We start from the raw sequence: 23,228 nt of genomic DNA, 5'->3' as shown, positions 1-23,228 counted from the left end.
CTCCACTTCTAGTTCAGGAAACCCTTGGCAGATGAATTTCAGAACTCTTACCACTTGCTCTGGTTGTTCAGAGGTCTCTTTATTTCCTCACAAGCATACACAACTGAACAGGACTTCCACACTGTGGGCTCTGCAGGAAGCAATGCAAGTTTTCCTTTGAGCTGCACGAGGAAAGGATGGGGTAAAGCAGGTACCAGCAGCCTCACAGTGCTCTGCTCCCAGCTGGATTGCTCCTTACCATACACATCTAGCAGTGAAGAGCTGCAGTGCAGCTCTCTTGTATTTTTAAACCCATATATTAGGGGATTATATAAATCCAGTGTTTTATTCCTCTTTTGAGTCTCCATTTCTTCAGCGTGTCACACGTGTGGCACTTGGCTGTGACGTGGTGTCAGTCAAGATAGTGTTTCTAAATGTTTTGATTTTGTTATCTTGACTTCCAGCTGAGCCACATGTCTGCTGTGAGACTGATTGTGTCTTTGCAAGGCCTTAAGTCCATCTGGGTGACACTGAGGAAATGAGGCACGAGTTGAAGGTGCAGCAGCAGCAACTCCTTTAGTAACTGTTTGTATGGCAACTCTGGAGCAAAAGAACTTTTATTCTTTAGCACAGTTCAAGTGAAAAACCTAAACAATAGGATCAATCTCATTCTCAAGTAAGTGTCCATTATGTACAGCACCTCTCCAGAGGAACTCCAGAGAAAATTGGTTCTGTCGTGGGTCTGCTTTCCCTGGAGCTCTAGCAAGATGATGAAGTTATTCCCAGGTTGGTGACTCCTTGTCAGATGGTGAATTACACTGATGAAATGGATCCATGATTTGTAACAAAACCTGGATTGCAGGAAACGTTTTGCCTAACTTCCCAGGGACAGTAACTATTATTTTCCTAATTCAGTCTGACCAAGTCTTTATTCACCTTAGTAACAGTTAAAAATATTCTTTTAATTCAGACATGTGAGCCAAGCTGTTTAAGGTGCCACACATTCCTCAGGAAGGGCACAGTGGGGCCTCATGTAACAGCCCCACTTCCACTGCTGGGGTGATGAAGAGACTGCTCAGAGATGTGCTTTCATTCTAGTGATGAATACTTTGGCTTGCTCTGTTCTCCCCAAAGCCAGGAGAAGGGTGTCAACACCCATCTTCTCTTGTAACCTGCAGAGGGTCAAACTCCTCCTCCAGAGCCAGCGCTGGCTCCTTACACCAGCTCTGCACAGTCCAGTGCTCTGAAGCAGCTTTGCTCAGCTCCATGGTTGCACAGAATGCCTGGGAGCATTGGGGGGAGGGAGAGTGGTACAGCAACATGAGAATCAAAAAAAAAAAAAAACCATTAAAAAAGAAGGGATTTTGAGTCGGGCAGGAGGTGCTGCTCTATCGGAAGAGGCGGTAGAGCCGCGGGAGCCGCCCGTCCTTGCTGGAAAGGGCAGCCTGGATGTGCTCATACGTGGGCAGATCTGTCAGGTCACCCAGGGCAGCCACTGCTGGCTTCTTATGCAGCATCTTAGTCACCACCCTCTTGATATCAGTGGGTTTCACTTGACCTGCAGACAGAAAAAAGGCAGAGCTGTGACACCTCCATTGTGAACAGCACAAAGCAGCTTTGGGCTGATGCTCAGAAAACCAACTCCATATCTTCCCTACGATGATTCTCACCTTCTCTTCCTTCTGACTAAAATAAGTCCTGTGTTAGCTTGACAGCAATTAAGCTCAGTTTGAAATGTATTTCTGTAGTATTTATACCCCCAGGCTTTCAGAGGAAATTCATAAGTGCTACAAGAATATTTTAACTGTACCTACAACTGTAGGTACAGTTGCCCACAAGGCAAAGCTTTGTCTACTCACTGATGAGGGCACAGAGCTCATGAGGTAGCTTCCTTGTGCTTGTTGCCAAAACCTGCCTCCCCACATCTTCAAAGATCACTGGCCGAGACTCCAGGTTCATCATGAGCATGGACTTGAGCTGTGTCTTTGCTCTCTCAAGTTCCACCTGTGAATGAGCAGGAAATTTAAAAATCTGGTTGCTGCTCTGTAGTATAAGGTAATGTGGAAGGGTTCTGCAGACACCTCTCTCTTTGTGGATGCACTGCTAACGTTGCTGTATTCTTTTACAGAAAATGTAACAAAATTATCCATCAAAATCTATTCTAGCTCTATCAGTGCAATGCATTCACAGAATCCCAGACTGGTTTGGGTTGGAAGGGACCTTAAACTCATCCACTTCCATCCCTGCCATGGGCAGGGCCACCTCCCATTACCCCAGGTTGCTCCAATCCCTGTCCAGCCTGGCCTTGGACACTTCCAGGGATTATTTCATCTGCAAACTCAAATGTGCTGCTGACCTCTCCCACTGCTCCTGCCATGAGGATGAATTCCCTGGTGATGATTTCCACCATCTCCCGAACCTGGAGAAAACAGACCATGGAAAGAAGATCAGAGCAATGCTTCTTGTGTGCACAGAACTCTCTGGTACTGAGTGATGTGGTGGTCACAGTTTAGGGACTCTGAGTACAGAACTCTGTACCTGTTTTGGATCTGCACTGGCATGGATACACAGGAGACCTGTGTCCTCATAGCTGTGGTGGTAAGAGGTGGCATTGTACATCCAGTGGTGCCTGTGAGTATACAAACAGTATTTTAAAATTGAAAATCTAGAATTTACTATGTAAAAATTAAATATGGACAGTGAGTGAGCACTCTCCTAGTGTACTTTCAGGATTCTCAGCAGTGCAATGAGAATTGTCTATCCCTGCCTCTGACAATTTATGCATGTGGCATCTACTTCCTTCTCTCCACTTAAATCCTTGAGACTAAACCCAGGACAATACACAGCCAATCCTGTTAATACTCCCTGATTAAAGCATGTACAGGACTAGCAGAAGAAAACAGAATTCCTGGTCACTTCTGCCCTTTACTTTTCACCCTCTCAAAATGCCAACTGACACGCCAGTCCCACGTTCCAAGCAGAACAAACTGATGTAAAACCTGGTAGGGTTTGGTTTTGGTTTTTTTCTCCATGTAAATCTCCTTCAGGATTGTTTCTGCCACCCCTTAAACAGCAAGACAAACCAACCTGTTGAGCACATTGAGGTACAGCCGGGTGAACATGCCCTTGCCAGGCCCTCCAGCTGAAAAAGAGCCACCACCTCCCATCATCATGTTTAGCACCGCAAAAGGAATGAAATCGTCCTCCTGGATTGGAACAAAAAACTCAGGTAATGGCAGAGCTCTCGAGAGTCTGGGGTGAGTAAAGGGGAGAAAAAAAACACAGCACAAGAGCAGTGTGAAGGTCAAGGCCTTCAGCAAAATGTCAAAGAAAATGCTGTTTGTTTAGATGTACAGCAGCAAAAATGTCAATGGTTGTGTAATGGATCAGTGATCCTGGGATTCTCCAAGTATAGGGCAAAATGAAGGATTTCAGGTTAATACTTACTAAAAACGAGCAGCTTTCTAACCCAATCATGATGTGGGTGAGCTCTGGGATGGGAGTAGGGCCCAGACTCACATCAGACATGTCTTTTTCAACCTGTGGGAAAGGCAGACAAATTATTAACACCAATTTTCACAGCTACTGTACCCAGTTTGATACCTTCCAAATAATTACCATGCCACCCAATTAACAACTGTCATTGGCCAGTCTGGGCTCATACTCATGAAATGTGACTTAAGAAAAGCAAAAGCCTGGAGAGAAATCAGCAAATCCCAGCAAGGTGCTGGATGCCACCTCCACCACGTACCTTGATGATGCCTCCGGTGTACTGAGCCACGGACCTGTCCACAGCCCTGCCCTGCCCAGAGCCCCACACGGGCTCCACCCCCAGCAGGTATTTCCTGGCACACTCCACCAGGTGCTCGTGCTCAATCCCCACCCCAGCCAGCACCATCCTGTCTGGGGTGTAGTAACTGCTCAGGTAGGAGTGCAGCACATCCCGGTCGATTTTGTCCGTGTTTTCCACGGGGCAGAACCTGTTCAGTCCCACTGTGTTGTCTCTGAAGGCTGCCTAAAAGGGAATAGGCACATTCAAGTCACAAACATCACTTCATTTTTCCCTAAATCCTTCTGTTAACATCTTTTTGCTTTGGAATTAAGCCCACATCTCAGAGAGGAAAAGCTGAGCATTATTTCACTAATGTCAGTGCAACTCAGTAACATTTTGTCAACTGTATCAACAAAGGGAAATTAGAGATAGGTTGGTTTTTTTTCAGTTTGGGTTAGAATCTTCCACATGTGGAGAATGCTGGATTTCAGAGCGAAGGGACAGTCAAATTCTCCCATCACAGAAACTGAATAACAAAAAATCTACTTTTTAGTCTAAAGCAAACCCTGCAGCTGGCAAAAATCTGCTGGCAAAAAAAAATAAAAGGAAGAGAATGCAGCAGGAGGCTGCATGCAGGGTGGGATTCCCAGTGTGTTACCGCATGGATCATTTCTGTGAGGAGAGGCTCTGGGTCAGGTCTCATATTCAGATCCTCCAGCTCAAACCTTATGGCCATTCGGGTCATCTCAATTTCCTCATCTGCAACAAAACAAAGCAAGGGATGGCAACCCGTACACAAAACACTCAGCTGCTGCAAGGTCACTTCTGAGAGAATTCTGAGCAAGCCATGTGTTGGAAATATTTTTTTTTTTTTTGAGGCAGAGGATTGTGTTGCCAGACCTGATAACCTGGGCTGGAGTGTTACATCAGCCAGCAAGTTGACCACGGTGTCCAGGCCTCTGGCATCAGCAGACACTGCATACATGATGGTGTCCCTGCAACACAAAAAAACAGCTTCTGCACTGAGAAGTCACTTCTGGGGTCATTCAGTGTCATCTCAGAATCAGGAAATCACAAATGAAGCTGTTTTAATCATTAAATGATCTGAAATTAAATAAATCTGAATTTTATCATCCTTTCAGGCTTTTTTGTAGCCCAGCAGCCCAAACAGATTTCTGCTGCTTAGGAACAAAAAGTGGCTTTTCCTGCCCCACACCAGAAAAAGAGATCCAAAGTGCTGTGAGTGCTACAACACCCAGGTACCAGCAGGAGAAGGAGCCCACCTCGATGCCTGGCAGTCACAAATGCCTCCATGCTTCTCTAAGGTGAGGAGAATTTCATCTTTGCTGCCAAACTGAGCTGTGGACTAAGGAAGAAAATACCAGTGTTATAAATTGGTACAGCAATAACTGTTTTATAACCCTTCAGTGTAACCCAGAGCATCTTCTATGTTCTTTCAGTCAAATGGTTTGATCACTACATGCCAGCCTTGGAGGTGAAACCACAAAGACTTCCAAAATACAATTACAGTCACGGTAATTAATAAGCAATTAAGATTCTGTGACTCTGGCAATGCTGTCACCAATGTTTTAATAGTTCCTGTGGATCAGGCTCTCCTTGTCTGCTCTCCCTCACTGTCCCAGCAGATTACTGGGCATTGCAGGGCAGTACTCACAGAGAAAGCCAGTTTTTCCAAGAAGTGGGAGATACCACTGAGGTATTTCGCTTCGTGTCTTGATCCCGAATTTACCAGAACTGGCGTAAAGAAGAGAATAAACCAGCGTGACTTTTACACCCCCGGTCCTCACAACCCAACCCCCGGCTCGGAGGGGAGCTGAGGTGACACCGGCTGCCCCCAGCCCCGCCGGGTACTCACTGCCCACGGTGCAGAACTGCCCGAATTTATTCTGGGAGGCGACGCGGAGCCCGTTCTCCAGCACCGTCACCCTCGTCTCGAAGCGCTCCCGGCTCTCGGCCGCCGCGAACACGGCCTTGGGCACGCCGGGCAGCGGGCACGTCAGCGACACGCTGGGGTAGGCGCTGCCGCCGCTGTAGCTCCGGCCGGCCGCCAGCCCGCACCTGAGGGGCACCGGGGACACCGTCACGGGCTGCGGGCGCGCCCCTCCGCCAAGGCCGCTACCGAGCGCTGATCCCCTCCCAGAGCGGGTCCCGAGCGCTGCCGCCCCTCCCCGCCCGTCCCCCCGCTGTCCCCCAGCGCCCTGCCCTCCCCGCGCGGTGCCGGGGCCGCGCTCACCGCCGGGCCGGGCCGCAGGCGCCTCGCCGCAGCCACGCCATGGCCGCCGCCATCTTGCCGCCACCGTGAGAGCGGGGTCAGGGGGCGGGGCTGAGCCGCGGGGGCGGGACGAGGGCGGGGCCTCGATTGGGCGCGGCGGCGGAGGCCGCGCGTTCATTGGTCCGCTCGGACGGGGAGGCCCCGCCCCGCCGCGCCCACAGGCGGCCATGGCGGCGCCGCCGCTGCCGGTGGCGGAGCCGCCGCCGGGGGACCCGGCCGAGCCCAACCCCTTCTCTTTCCGCGAGTTCGTCCGCTCCAAATCCCGCGGCGGTGACGGCCCGGGCGGTGACACACAGGTGAGGCTTTGTGCGGCAGCGCGGCCGGGCTCCGTCCCGTCAAGGCGCCCACCTCAGCCCCGCTGTCCCCTCCGCAGGCGGCTTGGCCCGGGCCCGTCGTGCCCCCGCTGCCCGCAGTGTCGGGGGACGAGCAGGAGGAAGAGGAGGAGGAGGAGGAGTGGAGCGAGAGCTACCAGCCGCTGGCTGTGGAGCAGGCCCACCTGGTGACGCTCGGAGCCGCCCCGGGGCCGGCCCGCGGTCCCTCCCGGCAGCCGAGTTACGAGCAGGTGAGCGCTGCCCGCCCTCCCGGCACCTTTCTCTGTCCCACCCGCTCTGAGCTGGCTGCTGGCTCGCTACACAACTCGGCGTCACAGCCTGTGCCATCAAGAGCTGCTGAGGAAGAGAATTAGGTCTATGGAAATGTGCTTTTCAGCGTGAACAGGTCCGGTACTTTCTTTGTCCCGCTGCCCTGCACATGACCCAGGTGACTTCCTCGTGTTCCTGCCCCTTGAGGTCATGTTTATTTAGAATCGGCAGCATTCATTAGTCACATTTGCACTGGTGCTTCAGTGCCACATTCCTGTGCCCCACAGTGGTTTCCAGATGGGCAAGCTGAAGGTAAAGTTAAGCTTAAATGTATTAGACAGCACAAGGATTTCCAGTATTAAAGCTGAATATTCTGTTATTATTCTATTCTGTCATATGTTATCATATAAATATTCTGTTACTATATATTGGATTGTTGGTATTGTTGTGAAAATACACTTCAACCTAATAATAATTTTTTTAATTTCTGTTTTTAGCTAAAAGAAGAGAATGCTCTTTTGAGAAGCAAGATCAATAAGCTTCAGATTCTGTCTGAAACTCAAGCAGACAAGTGCGTGAGAAGAATTCATTTTCCTTGTGATATGAAACCATGAGATTCTTGATCCTTTCCCAGAATTTTCTTCCTAAAGTATTTAATGATACAGGTGCTTACTGTGTGCCATCTCTTATTTTTTTAAGGATGAGGAAGCTTGAGAAGAAGCTTGAGGAAAACAAAATCAAAGAAGAAAAGGAAGCACAGGATTTGGAAGCAATGGTGCAGCACGTGGAGCAGAATCTCCAGCTGATGACTGTAAGTGTTGGCTTGAGGTTTAGATCAGGTATCAGGAAGAAATTCTCCCCTGTGAAGCTGGGGAGGTTGTGCAGGTCCCAAAAAGGAACAGTGAGGAAGCAAGGAGGGAGCTGTTCCTACCTCCTAAAACGTTCAGAACGTGGCGTGGTGTAACACAAACCATACCCCCTCCCAAGTTCTGTGCTGGAATCACTCCTTCCCACATAGCTCAAGCTGCCTGGTTTATCCTCAGCACCCTGTGGTTTCAATAATCCATGTTCTCTTGCAGAAACGGGCTGCCAAAGCTGAGAACAGCGCTGCCAAACTGAGACAGGAAAATGCACAGCTCCAGGTACAGAGCAGCATTGCTGGGGCTGCAAGGATACAGCTCGGAATTGAGCAAGTGGAAAGGATATTGCAAGGGTTTTGCAGGCTCTGAGGAAAATGCTGGGTGTGTTTTCAGGTTCAGTAAAGGCTGGGAGTTGTGTCCTGTCACAGGCTGAGAGGGCCTGGATCATGCCAGACTCTTCAGTGGTGCCCAGTGCCAGGATGAGGAGCAATGGGCAGAAACTGAAATGAGGAAGAACTTTCCATGGAGGGTGGCAAAGCCCTGGAGCAAATTCTCCAGGGAATGCATGGAGTCTGCCTCTCTGGAGACATCCAAACCCACCTGGAAATGTCCCTGTGTCACCTGTTCCAGATGACTCTGCCTTAGCAGAGGTTTGGACTGGATGCATCCAGAGTCCCTTTCCAACCCTAATGATTCTGTGAAGACACTCCCTCCAGGCAGTCTGGTTATGATTACTGTTTATTACGTTGTTTTCTTGTGTTCGTTATCCTTGTGTTAGTTAATTATTACATTCCACACCCATAAAGTGCTGTGTGAATGTATTCCTTAGCTGCAGAGTATCTGCTGGAGTTCTGGGGTTCTTTCACATGGATTTTTGCCTCTTCCCCCCAGGCTGAGCTGAGGAATTCCAGGCTGGAGAATGAGGCACTGCGGGCGGGCCAGGCAGGGTTGGCTGCAGCCAAGCAGAACGCAGAGGTGGCCCTGCAGCACCTGCTCCAGGTCACAACCAGCTCCCGAGCATCCATCAGGTGAGCTGGGCTGGGACAACCCTCCTGACACCCTCCCAGGCACTGGGCTACATTCTGGGCTCACAAGTAAACGTCCTCAGTGGGTTTTTTAGGATTGAAGTACTGTGTGCCAGAGGAGCTACTCCATGTTCTTACCTGTGATGTGTTTTCCTTCAAGTGTAGGTAGTAGTTTCCAGTCCTGATAAAATGCTGCTTGATAAAACACAGAATATGGGAACACTCTCTCAAAACTGCACCCAACCTAACACTGTGTCTCTCCCATTCCAGGCAGCTGCTCTCTGGAGCAGAATCCCTGCAGCTCGTCGCTGATCTCCTGAAATCCATAGACAGAATCGCTGAGGTGTCAGAGGATGGACAGTGACTCACACAACACGGAGGACTTTGTTTTCATATGGAAACCATTACTAAAAAGTGAATTTTTGATACTTGGCCTCATTTCGACGTACCAAACTGCAGACCTGGCTTCACCATCCCTTCCCGCGGTGCAGCCACAGCCAACGGATCCCTAAACCCGGAATGGACCAGACTACACCCCCGGTCCTGCTGGGCGGGCACCGCGGCCCCTTCTCCCCAGGCACCGCGCGATTCCCCCAGGTTTCGGTTGGGACTCGCAGAGATTTTGGCTGAGGCTCTTGTTGCCGTTCAAGTGCTCTTGCTGTGGAGGGGAAAAGCCCGGGGGGGTCGGCCGGCGGTCGCGGTGTCGCGGTGCCAATGAAGGCGGTGTCCCGGTACTGCGGTGTCTCGGTGCCACTGAAGGCCGTGTCGCGGTGTCCCGGTACCGCGGTGTCCCGGTGCCACTGAAAGCCGTGTCGCGGTGTCCCGGTGCCACGGAAGGCCGTGTCGCGGTGTCCCGGTACCGCGGTGTCCCGGTGCCACGGAAGGCCGTGTCGCGGTGTCCCGGTACCGCGGTGTCCCGGTGCCACGGAAGGCCGTGTCGCGGTGTCCCGGCACCGCGGTGTCCCGGTGCCAATGAAGGCAGTGTCGCGGTGTCCCGGTACCGCGGTGTCCCGGTGCCAATGAAGGCGGTGTCGCAGTGTCCCGGTGCCACTGAAGGCCGTGTCGCGGTGTCCCGCTACCGCGGTCCCGTTCGGGGCCCAGCCCGGGGCGGTCTCCGCGGGCCCCGGGGCTGCCCCCTGGCCATGCACGTGCACCGAGCCCCGCTCGGATTGGCTGCGCTGTGTCACGTGTCGGGTCAGCTGATCCGCATCCGCAGCAGCGATTGGCGGAGCGGGGAGGCGTGGCCAGCGCAGCCCCGGCAGTGGCGCGGGTCGCCATGTCCCGCGGGCCGGGCCAGGCCGGGCCCCTCCGCTCCCCTCAGGGCCTCGACCTCGATGCGGAGCGGGAGAAGATCCGCCGCGAGATCGAGCAGCTGGAGCGCAGCCTGCAGCCCGGCGGGGCCGACATCCAGCTGGCTCTGTCCGACTCCAGCCTCAGCTCCGGTACGGCTTCGGGCGGGCGCGGGGCGCTCCCCAGGCAGCCGCCGGTACCGGCACTTTGCACGTTCCTTTTGCACTCAAATATCACCAGCAGTGACATCGCGGGGCCTAAGCCGTCCTCGCAGACTGCTGTGTGAGCTGTGCCACCCCAGCGCTCCTGCGCCTCCTGAAGTTCATTTTCCAGAGCCAAGAGAAATCGGTGACAATTCGAGCGTCTCTGGCCGGAGAGGCTTCACCCCCCGGTGTTCGGATCGCAGGGCTCTGTGTCACTTCTGTCAGACGGCTGTACCACACCCGGGGGATGCTGAGCGGCTGCTGGTGCAAAGTTTGTTTCTCCTGGCTTGGAATATTCACTTGGCTGCACACCTGGGAGCCTCTCATATGCAGGGCCACGATTGAGCTTTGCTGTAGTTATCCAGAGCTGCTATTTTTTAGCTGCTCCAGAACATTAAAACAAACAAAAAAGCATAAGTGGAGTTTAACTCAATACATATTTTACTTTATCCCATCCATTGATGGTCACGTCTGAAATCCGTCTGGTGCTTTTGCCTCTGTGCTTTAATTGAAAATATTTGAGTTTAAAGCTTTCCTTTTATCCCGCTACAGTCAGCATTTTTCTATTTTGTTTGTCTAGCTGATGATGATGAAGATGGTGGTGGTGATGATGAAGATGGTGATGATGAAGATTCTCATGCTGAAATGGTAACTGTTTTCTCTTTAAGTAGATATTTCCAGCTGTCTATTGAAGAGAGCAGGAGGAAGGGAAACCTCACCCTCCTCTGGGAAAATCCAGGCAATTGCCTTGGCTTTGTGCTCAGTAAAACCCGAATTTTGGGTATTCCCGCCCAGAGCTTTGTTATCCAGTGTCAGAGATTTCTGTGCCAAGTACCAGGGCCAGAGGCCTCCCTGCTCTGTGTCCCTGCAAACCCCTCGGGCTGTGGGCACACAGCAGGTTCAGCTGAGGAAATAATGAATTACAGAACTGATTGGTACAGACCTGCTTTTCAAACAAATGTTTTCCTTTGTTTTCTCCCTAAATGCCTTATTTGCCTCAAGGAAGTGGAAATAGAAGAAGACAGCAGTGGTGATCAGGATGATGAGGATGAGGACGATGATGATGATGATGATATTGAAAGCCTGCCCCAGGATCCAGAAACCTGCCTGCAGATGAACCATGTGTACCAGGAAGTTATCAAGGAAAAGATTGAGGAAGTGGAGCTGCTCATAGCACAAAACAAAAAACAGCAGGTGAGCAAAGCAGGAGTGAAATGTTTATTTCTGTGCTTTTCTGGGTTGCCATTTGCCATCCTTCCTTCCCCTCAAGCCCAGGACTCAAGTGATTTCTTTAACTGACGAATCCATGCTTTCTTACAATAAAACATGGGTGTTTTACATGTTCTATTTTAGCTTGTTGTGGCAAGTTAGTATTTTATTAATCTTTTTAATCATTTGAACTGTGCAAACTCAGGAAGTTCCAAATTCTGCCTTTAAGTCCTGCACTGATTTTACAGTGTGGTGCTTCAGGTTTGAACCCTGCCTGGGGTGTTTGTGAGGGCTCAGCCACTGCTCTCTGAAATCAAGAATTTGGAGGAGACACTGATGCTGTTCAATTAATTTTTGTATTGCAGAAGGAAATTGTGTGTGACTTTGGTGGTCCAAAAACAGCCAAGGCAGGAGATGGCAGAAATCTACCAACAAATGTGTTTCTGGGTCATTTTATGAAGCCATACTTTAAGGATAAAATAACAGGAATTGTAAGTAAATAATTGCAGCCACCAGGGGCTTGAATGTTCATGAGTTTAACTTAATTGTCTTCAGTTCCAGGACCCAATTCCATGCTGCTATTTAAAGCAATCACTGAAATCTGGTTGTCTGTGAAACTGAGTTTTCATGGTTTCTGAGGCTTTCTGAATTTTTTTTTTTTTTTTTTTTGTATTTTCTGGAGCAATTCTTAGTACTTTTATTTTGTTTTTTTTTAATGGCCGTTGGCAAAAGGAGATCTTGGCTTTTTGTGGCAGCCCAGATGTCAACTGTCATCATCCATATGTTAATATATTAATTTATTAATATATTTAATTACTGATAATATTTCTATTTAAATTATATACCTGTGAGCTCTTGCTAACAAAGGCAACTAAGCAGTGTGAATTGTGATATTTTGCACAAGTTTGAATTTCCAGTTATGTTTGTAGTAGTTCATGCTGGAATTTTAAGACGAAACAATAATTTTGCCTGACTTTCAGTGTATCTAACCCTTCTAATCCTCATCAGGGCCCTCCTTCCAACGAAGATACCAAGGAAAAGGCAGCTCAGGGCATCAAATCCTTTGAGCAGCTGCATTCAACCAAGTGTAAGTAAGTCTGGCTGCTGTTCAGTGTTCTAGAAGAGCTGTAACATGCCTCTATTCATATAACAAATGTATATATTCAAATGTTACTCTGTGTGTGTGTGTTGCTATTTGCAGTTAAACATCAACACCTCTGGTTGGCTCATAAAAAATTCATTACAAGGGAATGGGGTGCTCTATAAATTATTTCAGTGAGTCATTAATGACTCTTTTTCCATTTGTTCTGGTGCATGAGCTCCTGTGAGCACTCCTAAACCGAGTAAGGTGGTGCAGGGGCAGTGCCCACATGAGGGAAGTTCAAGGGACATCTGCAGCTCCAAGTGCTCACAGGGTGATTCCTTTATTGGGGTTTCTTTGGAGATCCCAATAAAACTGAGCCAGAGGCCGTGCCTTGCCCAGGTCTGACATGGTGTTGGTGATATAGGCAGGGAACTCTCAGTGCAGAGAGTTCTTTCCCAGGGGTGCTGGGAGCAGTGGGTGTCCCCTGGCAGTGGTTTTGCACTGATGTCTGGCTGCTGCCCTGTCTGGTTTAGGGAAGACTGGGGAGAAGATGCTGCTGCAGAAATCCGTGGTGAGCGACCGCCTGCAGCGCCTGCTCCAGCCAAAACTGCTCAAGTGAGTTCTGCCCAAAAATCCTCTGTTCTCCTGCTGAGAACATTGCATGGGAAAGGGGGAGAAGGGAGATGTGGAGATTTCACCTTCCTCCAGCAAGTTCCTGTGTTGATTGCTTGTGTTTGTGGGATTTTACAGCATCTATTTCTTCCCATGAGCACTGTGGTGTAACTTAAAATACTTTGTAAGGCTTGGAGCTGAAATTGTGATGTGGTGAGGCCTAATGGTCTGTCCAGCGAGGGATTTCTGTGCTGGAGCTGGCACAGTCTTTGTGGCTGTTACAACAACGATTGATTCTCTGTGTAAACACCAAAATGGTTTATCTGAAACTTTTTGTGGGTCAGGGATCGCATTGAAGGGACAAAAATATGGCAATGAATGTGCCTTGTGGGAAAACTTGGGAGAACAGTTTTGTGTGGAAATAAACTTGGAGGAAGGAATGGTGCTGATGGGGAAGGTGTCTCTGCTGTACATCCTCTGATGCCATTGGCCTCATTCACATTTATCCTATTAAGTAGTGATAAAAATGTGTTTGAACAGGTTGAGTTATTGGAATCAGAAACTGGAGAAAGTCAAGACTGACACAGAAAAACAGATCTTGGAAAAGCAAATCAAAGACTTGGAGCAAGAAATAGAATCAATTAAGTAAGAAATCTTTCTATGTCCTTGGTGAAAAATGAGTTTAGCTCTAAAAGTTCCCCCCTTCTACTTCTAGATGGGTCATTGGTGTTGGGTTAAAAAATTAGGTGCTGTTGTGGCTCTGTCATCTCCACAGTTCTTTACTAAGAAATATGTTTGGGTCTGTATACACAAAGTGTAATGCCTGCAACCAGTATAGAGGTGTTGCTTTAAGTGGTCCTTATTTTAGCAACAGAGGAGCAGAGCTCTGATTTTATTTTTCATATTTTTGAGCTTTTGCTCATGAACAAATCTGGAACAACGTATTTGGATATGGCATTAATTAACTGTTTCTCCTGCCAGTCCTAGTGTTCAGTTCTTGTGGAAGTCAGGAACAGGTGGGAGGAGTGAGATGAGGCAGGATCAAGAAGACAAAATGTTTCATTAACCATTTAATATGATTCTTTCTTCCTCTTTGTACCTTCTGCTTTAGCCAACTGCCGGAAAGTGACTTAATAGGAAACAGATTTGATGAGCATGACTGGGACAAAATTTCAAACATCCATGTGAGTTGGGGGATCAGCTGTTTTATTGCTTCTTATATCCGTGTCCTTCCTCTTGACAGTCACCTGACCTGGTTTGCATCCAGTGTTTCCATCTTGCATTTCTCCAAGTTGACTGTTAAGTGATCTCAACATGTTAAATTTGGTGATTTCGTTCTGGAAAACTTGGCAGTAAGACATATCTGGAATGCAGAATAATAATTTTCCTGTTTGTCCAGGTGTCTTAATCCCAGCTTTGAGACTAAACTGATTTTTACTGTTTCTTTTAGTTTGATGGACAGCGTAACTCAGAAGAACTGAGGAAGTTTTGGCAAAACTGGGAACATCCAAGCATCAACAAGAAGGAATGGACTGAGGAGGAAATAGAGAACCTGAAGCAGATAGCTGCTAAACACAATTACCTGGACTGGCAGACCATTGCCCAGGAGCTGGGGGTAAGGTCTGAGCTGGCAAGTTGGTTCATTCTGGCTTTGCTTTGCCTCTTGTCAGCTTTAAAAAACAAAGTCAATACTAATTCACTGTTAATTAATCCTTTCTGAGGAGTGTCCAAGAACAGTACCAAAAAGGTTTGGTACTTGAGCTTTTCCCTCTTGCTTTGTGTCCTCATAAATAACCAGTTACCTGCTTCTCTCTGTTTTCCTTGTATTAAGACAAACAGGACACCTTTCCAGTGCTTGCAGAAATACCAAATCTATAACAAAGATTTAAAAAGGAAAGAATGGACCAAGGAAGAGGATCAGATGCTTTTAGAGCTCGTTCAAGAGATGAGAGTGGGAAGCCATATCCCATACAAGAAAAGTAAGTGACCCACAAGTGACAAACCTTTCATTCACCTGGAATGCTTCACTCTCCCATTCTCTTTTCCTTGGTGGAAGCTGTGATCTCTGCCTTTCTTGTACCTATTTGGAAGTTTCACTATATCAGCAAGAACTTAATATCTCTTGGAACCTTTATCCATACTGCAAATTTGGCTGAGCACCACTTGCTAAGAGATTAGAGTGCTGCTGATGGCAATCACTGCTTGCAACTGTTGTCCAGGTAAAGGAAGAAGCATTAATTACAACGGAGTTAAATAAACCTTTTAATTTTACAGTTGCTTATTACATGGAAGGAAGAGATTCTGCTCAGCTGATTTACCGCTGGACAAAGAGTGTGGACCCCAGCTTGAAGAAAGGAGCCTGGACACCAGAGGAAGATGCTGTAAGCTCCATTCTCTGGGCCTGAAATTGCAGGGTGGGAATGTTGAACTGCTGAGGTGTGGCATGACTGTAGATGTGAGCTTTAGCAGTGGCACAGAGGAGTGTCAAACAAACCAACGTGGGCACTTTACAGTTCAAGAGAGCTTAGAAACTCCTAAACACTTTTGTCCAGAGATTTGCACAGGAAACAAAATAGAACTGCTGCTGCCTCAGGCCTCTTAGGATTGATACTTTGAGGATTTCAGCTCTTATTCTGTGTGGTGCATGCAGATGCTGATGGCTGCAGTTAAGAAGTACGGGGAGAAGGACTGGTACAAAATCCGGAGGGAAGTGCCGGGCAGGAGCGACGCCCAGTGCCGGGACCGGTGAGTTCCAGCCCCTTAAATAAGGGTTAGGAATGCTGGCTTGGTTCAGCCTTGGAGTGCAGTGATGATCTGATTTTTTTACAAGCAGGATTGAATGTTCCTGACTGTAATGTTTTCATTTTGAAGGTATTTAAAAGTATTGCACTGGAATGTAAAGAAAGGCAGGTGGAGCTTGGAGGAAGAGGAGCAGCTGATTGAACTGGTTGAGAAGCATGGCCTGGGTAGGTGTTTCTGTGACTTAATCTATAGAGGTTTAGAGGTGTCATTGAGGTTTTCTCTTTTATTGCTCTGCTTTGTACTGATGATTACACCTTCTTTGTATTGTGTGTTGTGTGTATTAAGGATTTGAGATCCATTCATGCAGTAACTCTGTCTTTTTATCCAGAGAAACTTGTAACATGTGTGTAATGGCTGCATTGAAAGGCCTGTTGCTCAGGCCTTTCAATGAATAAAATTGTTCTTTCAACAAATACAAATGTTCTGCATCCTCTGCATCCTTTTCAGGTCACTGGAGTAAAATAGCTTCAGACCTGATACATCGGACTGGCTCCCAGTGCCTGAGCAAATGGAAACTCATGGTTGGCTCTAAGGTATTGTGGAAATCCTGCTGTGTCACAGACCCATCTCTTCAATTAATTTTCTCTAAGCTAGAAGTGGAATCATGTGAAATCAATTTTAAAAATTGCATTGATTTCACACAATCAAGATTTTTGTTGTGGATTTCACAGTTTAAATTTTTGGTGGGTAAAGCAGCCTTTGTTCTGAAGAGCTGCCGTTAATTTGCTATATATTTATGTATTATCCAGAATTTTTTGCTGCTTTGAAATGCCTGTAAGGATGGGATATATATGTTGGTTTTCTTGTCTGTACCTCTTGAGTCGCCAGTTTTGGTCCCAGGCACTCAAAAAATTCTGGCTATTTAAGACCATATTGAAGATGATCTTGTTTCCAAAATCATGTTTCCTTTAGAGAAGGAAAATTCCTGATTTGAGAAAGTTGCAAGCCGGGGGTGAACACTGACTAAAACTTGTGTGTGCTTGTTTTGACCAAGAAGAAAAGATCTGGGGCGAGCAAACGGTGCCACGCTGAGGAGAGCTCCAGCCCTTCAGAGAGCAGCAGTGAGGAGGACATGGATCTGGAGCTGGCAGACAGCTCAGAGGAGGAGGAGGGGGGCAGCACCACGGGCAATGAGGAGTGTGCAGTCCCCAGCATTGACCTGTGGATACCGACAAGGACAGACACACAGGAGGCAACCAGGGAGAGATACCAAATCCAATCCCTCCTCTCTGCTGCCAGGGCTGCTGCAGGGAGCAGCTGCAGTGACATTCCAGGGGCAGGAGGTGACAGAGATGAAGCTGCTGAAAAATCATCTGAGCTGAACACCCTGCTGAGGGGCATTGCACAGCCCCATTCCACAGATGTGCTGGTGAAGAATCCAGCAGAAGTGATTGCCAAGGTGAGCTGGGATGGGAGCTTGGATCAGAAGTTAGAAGGGAAGTGCAGCTGCTGCAGTAAGGGCAGGATGTGATGAGCAGATAACATCTTGCTGTTCATTCCCTTGTACTGTTTAGTGAAAAAATGTGAAGACCCAGTAAATTCTATATTTTGGATTTTGATAGATTCCTCACACAAAGGCTTTTATGAAATAGGCATTTGGTGTTGTGATGATGCACAAGGATTAAAAGTAAAGGTCTTCACTCCAGAGTTGATTTCAACAGCAGGAATGTTGAAAACTTGTATCTGCTGTGCATATCCAGTGGAAATAATTTTCTTGGAGTGACTTTCCCTTCTGTCTTCTCCTTTGTGCTTTCACATTCAGGCTTCCCAGTGTGGAAAACAAGTGCTGCGGGTCAGCCTGGAGGAGGTGAGAAAAATACTAAGGAGAAACACAAACTTCCAGAGGAAACTGGTGAGTGCCTCTTGTGTCTTTTCTGCTCTTGTGACATGAGCACTGCCAAGCTGTGCTTAGTAGGAATTTATTTTTATACAGTCATAGATCTTGCACTGTAATTCCAAGAGGAAAAACTCACAGTTTTTTGTCCTAACTGCCCTGTGAATGTTTTGTCGTGGAAGTAATGTCACAACCTTCCTAATGGGAAACTCTTAATTGCGTTTTTTTTTTTTTTTTTCATGCACGGCAATTAAAGATGCTAAAACCTCCTGCCAGCCTTTTAGCCAAGCCCCCTGGCATGGGTGCAGCTGATGGCCAGGATGTGCAGGAGCTGCCAGAGCGAGCTCGGCGCCGGGACAGGGAGTGCTGGAGGAGGCTGAGCCTCAACAGGAAGCTGCTGATGGCAGTGACCCCTTGGGTGGGCAATGTGCTGCTGCCCTGCACTGTGCAGGCTGGGAGCATGGCTTTCTACCAGACAAAAGGTACTGGGGACCCATCCTACCTTTGTCCCTACTTTGTGATGTCTTCTGAGTGAATTCCCAGCTGATTTTGATGTTGGGTTTCTTGCCAGCTGCTGCTATTCACGAGAAGGTGAAATCAGTGAGCGTCCCCAGCACTCCCCTGTTTGCACTGCTGGTTCATGTAAGTTTTCCTGTCTTAAGAGCATTACTTGCTTTTAAACAGTGGGAGTCTTTATTTCTCAGTATTTGAGGCTTAAATAAATGGTTTATTTTTGTTCCTTAAACAAATCATCTAATTACTGGACTAATCTACCCTCATGATTTGCATATGAAGTTTCTTAAATAAGTCCTGCATCCAAAATCTGATCCTGCCAGGGCTTTTTCTGTAAGTGTAAAATATCCCCACAATCTTGCATGTGAAGCATGTTCCCTCTATTTTGTGTTGTCACTGACTCCACCAAAACATTTTTGTTCTCATTTAAATGTTAATGAAGCTCTCACCTTGCAGCTCTTTCAGATTGATACCAAAGGCTGCATGAAGATTATTAAGGAGAGGAAGCTGAGGCATTTGGAGCTGCTTAAGGCTAATGCAAGGAGCCCTCAGCAGGTATTGTGTTTGTAAGCTTTTCCCACTGAAGCCTTGACTAAAATAAGCACTTTAATTGTATGTCCACACAGTTTACATGTATGTTAGCAGTTTGTTTTGGTTCAGAGGCAGAATAAAATGCTGGCTGTATGGCCATTTGTTCAGGAGGTGGCAGATGTGGGTTTGATTCACATCTGTGCTATTTTAATAATCTTTAAATTTATCAGAAGTATAATTTAATTTATTTTTTTACAGGCTTCCCAAAATACGGAGACTTCTTCAGGTACCTACCAGAACATTTATTTTTATGATGTGCAAGAACTTTCACATAATTCATCACTGTTACATTAATAACCAGTTTAACTGAAGGAGAAACCTGCATTGTCATGCTCATTTTTGCTAGCTCTTGGATCTTTAAGCATGTTCCTCTTTGGTAAGGACTGGAAAAAACCCTGGAGGGCTGGGGAACCAGTGGCACTGGACCAGTTCAGTGGGGTGTTAGGGTGCATTCCTGCCCCATCTCTGATTTCTGGGGGCAGTTACCCCTTGTTCAGTTGTTGGGACCTGGCTTGATTAAATCAGGACTGTGGTGGTGTAGGAATTCTCACAAAAGGAATTTTGCCACATTCCTTGTTGTTTCATGAGAAATGGCTTTTGGAAATAGTGTTCATTCATTGTACTTTTATGTCATCTCTCTGCAGGCAACTCATCCCAAGCTTGTTCTCAGAGGAATTCCCAACAGGACATCCCAAGGAATGCTGTCAGGAGATCTCCTGCCTTGAGAGCACGGGACTCTGCCACTGGTGCCTTGGAGAGCTGTGCCAGAGCAGTGCAGGGAGCTCCCTCAGCCCAGTGGCAAAGGCAGAAGCCTAAAACTGTCTCAGAATTGCTGAGAGAGAAGCGTTTAAGGGAGTCCCAGGCCAAGAAGGCCATGCAGAGGACAGTGCTGGTTGCCTCACAGGTGCTGGTTTCAGGACCTTTGATAATCCAGCACCCACCACAGCAAATCATTCCCTCTGTACAAGCAGGGAGCAAACCTGCAGCAGCTTCTGGGACAGATAGTCAAGCACAGAGTTCACCAGTGCCCACAAGGACTTCTGCTGCAGGTTCTGCTTCTGCTCTTGTGCCCAAAAACCATTCCTCAGCAGTGCCAGAAACTGGGGACAGCCCTGGTTGCTCAAAAGGGACAGATCTACAGTCAAGTAAGAAACTAAAAGAGGAAGGTCTGGAGAGCAGCCCTGAAGGAGGGGTTTCTCTAGGTGTGAATCCAGCTGCAGCAGACCAGGGAGGGTGCAATAGTCAGGTCCCAGCCAGTAGCTCAGCTTCAGCAGTGGTGCAAAACCAGGCTTTAGTGCCTCAGCAGATCACAGTGGTGCCTCTTGGCCTGGAGTCTGGCACCAACAAATTGTCCCTTTCCACACCACTCACCTGTGAGCTGAAGAGTAACAGGCCACAGCAGACACCAGTGAGCCTGCTGCCTGCTCTTGTCACTCCACAAGCTGCTTCTCCTGTCATTCCCAACAGCATCCTGCCCTTCAGGTGGGTTGTGATCTCCCAGGCTCTGCTCCCCAGTGCTGTGCAGACTGTGGTGAGTGTTCCTCAGGGAATGCCAGCTGCTGCTGGGGAAAGTCAGTGTCAGACAAATGTGACTTCCAATGGCAGTGTCTCTGCTTTGGGAGGGACTCCTGTACCAGCTGGAGCAAATCCACCTCACCCCAGCAGTGCAGAGACAAAAGGGCCAAGTTCCCAGCTGGCAGCAGCTCCTTCGGGGAAGGCAGCTGACCAGTCCACAATTCACTTACCTCCCACCCCAGTGCGTCCTGGGAGCACCACGTCCAGCGTTTCTGCTGTAACCCCTGCGTGTTCAGATGGCTCCTCCACGGCTCCAGAGTCTTCTGCAGCTCCAGCTGCCAGCCCAGCCCCGTGTGCCATCGTGCTGCCCCAAACACAGCCCCCTGCCAGCACTCGGGGCTCTGATTCCCAGCCTGTGCCCAGTGCCACCAGCTTGGGAAGGAGCAGTGACTCCATCACAACAAACAAATCCTCCTTCAATCCAGACAGCATCAGGACAGACACTGTGCTCTCGTCAGCAGCTGCAGCTCCTCACAGCAATGTCCCAGGGAGCTCTGCTTGCTCTGATGCCCAGGAGCTGAGGAGCAGACCCATTGCCTCCAAACCACCGAGTGTTGATGTTCCCCCCCAGCCAAGCACTTCCAGTGCAGAGAAGAGTCCCCTTGACTTCAGCCTGATTTCCCTGGAGGATGAGGGGCTGGTGAAGGAATATCTGAGTGGGAAACAAGGGGTTCAGGTGCCATCACTGCAGACCAGGCTGCCTTATCTGCCACCTTTCCTCTGCAACATAAAAACCCTCTCAAAGCTCCTTGTGCAGAAAGCAGCTCTGGAAGAGCAAGCAGCCTCTCTCCTGCCCTCTGAAGCCAGCGGGGACAGGGGCACTGGGGATGTTTTCCATGCTGTTGGAGAACTGGTGCAGCAGAAACTGGGTGATAACCCTGCTTACCTCCTGCTGAAAGCCAGATTCCTGGCAGCCTTCACACTCCCAGCTGTCTTGGCAACTCTGCCTCCTCCCAAAGTGACAACAACTCTGTCAGCCAGCAGGAAGCAACATGAGGACAGTGATGACGAGGAGTGGCAGAGTAAGAAAAAAGTGTCTGAGAAAGAGAGTTGTGGGAATGAATTAACAGGAGCACAGGAGCACTGGAGACATGAGGATGAGCCTGGAGACGAAGATGCTGATTTACTAAACCAGGTAAAACAGATTCCAGGGGCTAAAAGCAGAAAATTACTGCCAGATAAATATTGCACTGGAATCCAGGGGGAAGCCCCCACTGTTAAGTGTAGCAGAAATTTGGTCCTTTCGAATAAACACAGTTCTACAGCTGATGAAAGGAAAAGCTCTGCAGCTCAGCTGGGAGGGTGAAAGCCCATGGTTTATGTAGCACCTTAAATGTGCCTTGACAGTTGCCAGAAGTGGCTATCAAACTCCCTTCCCCTTTCTGTTTATAATCTGAAATTTTTGAAATCAAGCCTTTGTTTTCACTCTGTAAACTGATGGTTTGTGCTTTCTCTGATATTGGTAGTGGAATGTTGTCCCATGCTTCACTTTGAAGGTAAATGAAAGATTGTTTTAGAAGTCTTGCTGAGCTCCCTAAGTCAACAAGGTGGCTGAAGGGGTTACTTGGAATTCTTGTGGTGTTGATCATCTCCTGCTTCTGTTGCAGGGCATGAGGGCTGAGGGGAGCCCTGCTCAGTCTGCCTTGGGCTCCTGCTCTGATGTGGCTGATGCCAGAGCTCCCCAAATCAGGAGAAGTGCCCGCTTCAAGAAGAGGAGGAGGATATGAGAAGGAAATGTGTTAGTAGCTCCTCGGTGGTTTGTACCTCTTGCTGAGAAGCTGAACCACGTTTTTCTGTGGTTCAGCTCAGACAATGAATCATGACCCCCGGAAAGGACTGAAATGTTCTCTGCCCTCGTTCCCTGAGGACACAGAGTTCTACAGTCACCATCAATTACAGCCTAAGGCTGATAATATTTTGGGGAGAGGGAATGTTGATGTCTCTGTGATAAAATTATATATAAACTCATGAAATTCCAACATTTGGCAGCCTCTTAGTTCATGCCCTGAACCCTTCTTAGTATGCACCTAGTTGGTAGCCCTGTACAGGCTTGACAGTGGAGTTCTTCTTTAATACTTCATCTTTGAGCAGCTTGGTGGGGTTGGGGTTAATTTCCCCTATTTGGCTTCGTTTCTGTACAATTATAACAGGACATCTTCTTCAGGGTACAAATGGGTGATGTTGTAATATCTGCTGATGCTTTTGGTGCACTGGATGGAATGAACATGAACAGTGTTTGATTCACATGGTTGTCAGATGAGACTGGGGATTTTTATTTTTTTTCTTGAAAATCCATTTTAGAAACTCCAAAAGGGCAACTTCCCTGTAGAAATGCTGTGACTGATAGGAGGTGTCTGTGCTTTGTTACAGAGGTCACTGGAATGAGCTCTGCCTTCCTGCATGGCAGGAGGAGATAATCTTTGCACTGTTCACTTTTACCACTTCAATGCTGACTGGATGGACCTGAGGAAGAGGAAGATGCTGGATTGATTTTTCCCATCCCTCAACAAAATCTACATCTGTAGGCAAGGTGTAAAAATGAAGGAAACTGGCTGGAGGAAAATCTCTCAGGCACTGACTTCTGTTCTTTCAAACTCCCACCTGCCATAGATGCTGAGGGGGAATATTGCTGGAAATCTGAGGAAACAAGCAATGGTGGTTATTTATTTCCTTCTTGTTAGCCCCTATTTATGTGAATGTTTATCCATGTTCAGAATATGTTAATTAGGTGTTTTTTAGTGCTGTGACAGTGGCTTTGCTTGGTTTTTGCTTGGCTTTGCTTTCCACAGACTGAATACTGTGGAATAAGCAGCAGATTAATTTTGTATCCAAAAGACTCTTAAGTATTTGTTGAAATACAGATGTTTTATTTTTCTCACTTAAAAATTACTGATGTGTTCTGTGTGGTTTTTTTTTCCTGGTAAATAGTGCTTTTAATAATGTGTGTATGAGAGTGATTGCTAATGAGAAAAATGAAGTTTTCAGGCTGCATGAAAACCAGGGAA

The 23,228-nt window shown here is 47.9% G+C and overlaps 3 protein-coding genes across 6 annotated transcripts; 2 read left to right on the top strand and 1 right to left on the bottom strand.

Annotated features, from left to right (window-relative positions):
• Window positions 1–58: 58 nt before the first annotated feature.
• On the bottom strand, window positions 59–6,110 carry PMPCA (peptidase, mitochondrial processing subunit alpha). Its single transcript, XM_088177382.1, has 13 exons — window positions 6,006–6,110; window positions 5,628–5,830; window positions 5,427–5,506; window positions 5,035–5,117; window positions 4,652–4,746; window positions 4,410–4,510; window positions 3,731–3,994; window positions 3,427–3,519; window positions 3,067–3,185; window positions 2,518–2,608; window positions 2,336–2,398; window positions 1,839–1,983; window positions 59–1,537 (listed from the first exon to the last, which is right to left on the bottom strand). Exons 1-13 carry the CDS (start codon window positions 6,056–6,058, stop codon window positions 1,368–1,370), a joined length of 1,560 nt encoding a protein of 519 aa, XP_088033508.1. The 5' UTR covers window positions 6,059–6,110; the 3' UTR covers window positions 59–1,367.
• Window positions 6,111–6,186: 76 nt separating this feature from the next.
• ENTR1 (endosome associated trafficking regulator 1) lies at window positions 6,187–8,934 on the top strand. Its single transcript, XM_014879986.2, has 7 exons — window positions 6,187–6,340; window positions 6,418–6,606; window positions 7,123–7,196; window positions 7,325–7,436; window positions 7,705–7,767; window positions 8,377–8,513; window positions 8,781–8,934. Exons 1-7 carry the CDS (start codon window positions 6,212–6,214, stop codon window positions 8,872–8,874), a joined length of 798 nt encoding a protein of 265 aa, XP_014735472.2. The 5' UTR covers window positions 6,187–6,211; the 3' UTR covers window positions 8,875–8,934.
• Window positions 8,935–9,771: 837 nt separating this feature from the next.
• Window positions 9,772–23,112, top strand: SNAPC4 (small nuclear RNA activating complex polypeptide 4). Of its 4 annotated transcripts, none has more exons than XM_088177374.1 (23): window positions 9,772–9,952; window positions 10,584–10,651; window positions 11,006–11,197; window positions 11,578–11,703; window positions 12,221–12,299; window positions 12,830–12,911; window positions 13,449–13,553; window positions 14,020–14,092; window positions 14,359–14,523; window positions 14,740–14,887; window positions 15,183–15,289; window positions 15,559–15,653; window positions 15,780–15,874; window positions 16,158–16,243; window positions 16,708–17,109; window positions 17,473–17,562; window positions 17,801–18,026; window positions 18,116–18,186; window positions 18,514–18,612; window positions 18,847–18,874; window positions 19,293–21,358; window positions 21,831–21,961; window positions 22,594–23,112. In XM_088177374.1, exons 1-22 carry the CDS (start codon window positions 9,787–9,789, stop codon window positions 21,948–21,950), a joined length of 4,689 nt encoding a protein of 1,562 aa, XP_088033500.1. In that variant the 5' UTR covers window positions 9,772–9,786; the 3' UTR covers window positions 21,951–21,961; window positions 22,594–23,112. The 4 variants fall into 4 exon arrangements, with proteins under 4 accessions (XP_088033500.1, XP_088033501.1, XP_088033499.1 ...); XM_088177375.1 differs by having other exon boundaries at window positions 16,705–17,109; window positions 18,847–18,869; window positions 19,291–21,358; XM_088177373.1 differs by having other exon boundaries at window positions 16,705–17,109.
• The last annotated feature ends 116 nt before the right edge of the window (window positions 23,113–23,228 follow it).

Source organism: Sturnus vulgaris, chromosome 22, assembly GCF_052056855.1.
Source record: "Sturnus vulgaris isolate bStuVul1 chromosome 22, bStuVul1.hap1, whole genome shotgun sequence".
NCBI lineage: Eukaryota > Metazoa > Chordata > Aves > Passeriformes > Sturnidae > Sturnus > Sturnus vulgaris.
This window is presented reverse-complemented; position numbering and strand designations above follow the sequence as displayed.

What these genes read in the sequence shown, in the direction of transcription:
- PMPCA (XM_088177382.1), bottom strand. Translation starts at nt 6,058, where the DNA reads ATGGCGGCGGCCATGGCGTGGCTGCGGCGAGGCGCCTGCGGCCCGGCC. An exon ending in GCAGTTCTGCACCGTGGGCA is followed by an intron (nt 5,507 to 5,627) that starts GTGAGTACCCGG and finishes TCTTTACGCCAG; the next exon opens with TTCTGGTAAATTCGGGATCA. An exon ending in TGGAAAAACTGGCTTTCTCT is followed by an intron (nt 5,118 to 5,426) that starts GTGAGTACTGCC and finishes TTTCTTCCTTAG; the next exon opens with TCCACAGCTCAGTTTGGCAG.
- ENTR1 (XM_014879986.2), top strand. Translation starts at nt 6,212, where the DNA reads ATGGCGGCGCCGCCGCTGCCGGTGGCGGAGCCGCCGCCGGGGGACCCG. An exon ending in AGGAAAATGCACAGCTCCAG is followed by an intron (nt 7,768 to 8,376) that starts GTACAGAGCAGC and finishes TCTTCCCCCCAG; the next exon opens with GCTGAGCTGAGGAATTCCAG. An exon ending in AGCTCCCGAGCATCCATCAG is followed by an intron (nt 8,514 to 8,780) that starts GTGAGCTGGGCT and finishes CTCCCATTCCAG; the next exon opens with GCAGCTGCTCTCTGGAGCAG.
- SNAPC4 (XM_088177373.1), top strand. Translation starts at nt 9,787, where the DNA reads ATGTCCCGCGGGCCGGGCCAGGCCGGGCCCCTCCGCTCCCCTCAGGGC. An exon ending in CACAAAACAAAAAACAGCAG is followed by an intron (nt 11,198 to 11,577) that starts GTGAGCAAAGCA and finishes TTTGTATTGCAG; the next exon opens with AAGGAAATTGTGTGTGACTT. An exon ending in CAGCAGAAGTGATTGCCAAG is followed by an intron (nt 17,110 to 17,472) that starts GTGAGCTGGGAT and finishes TTTCACATTCAG; the next exon opens with GCTTCCCAGTGTGGAAAACA.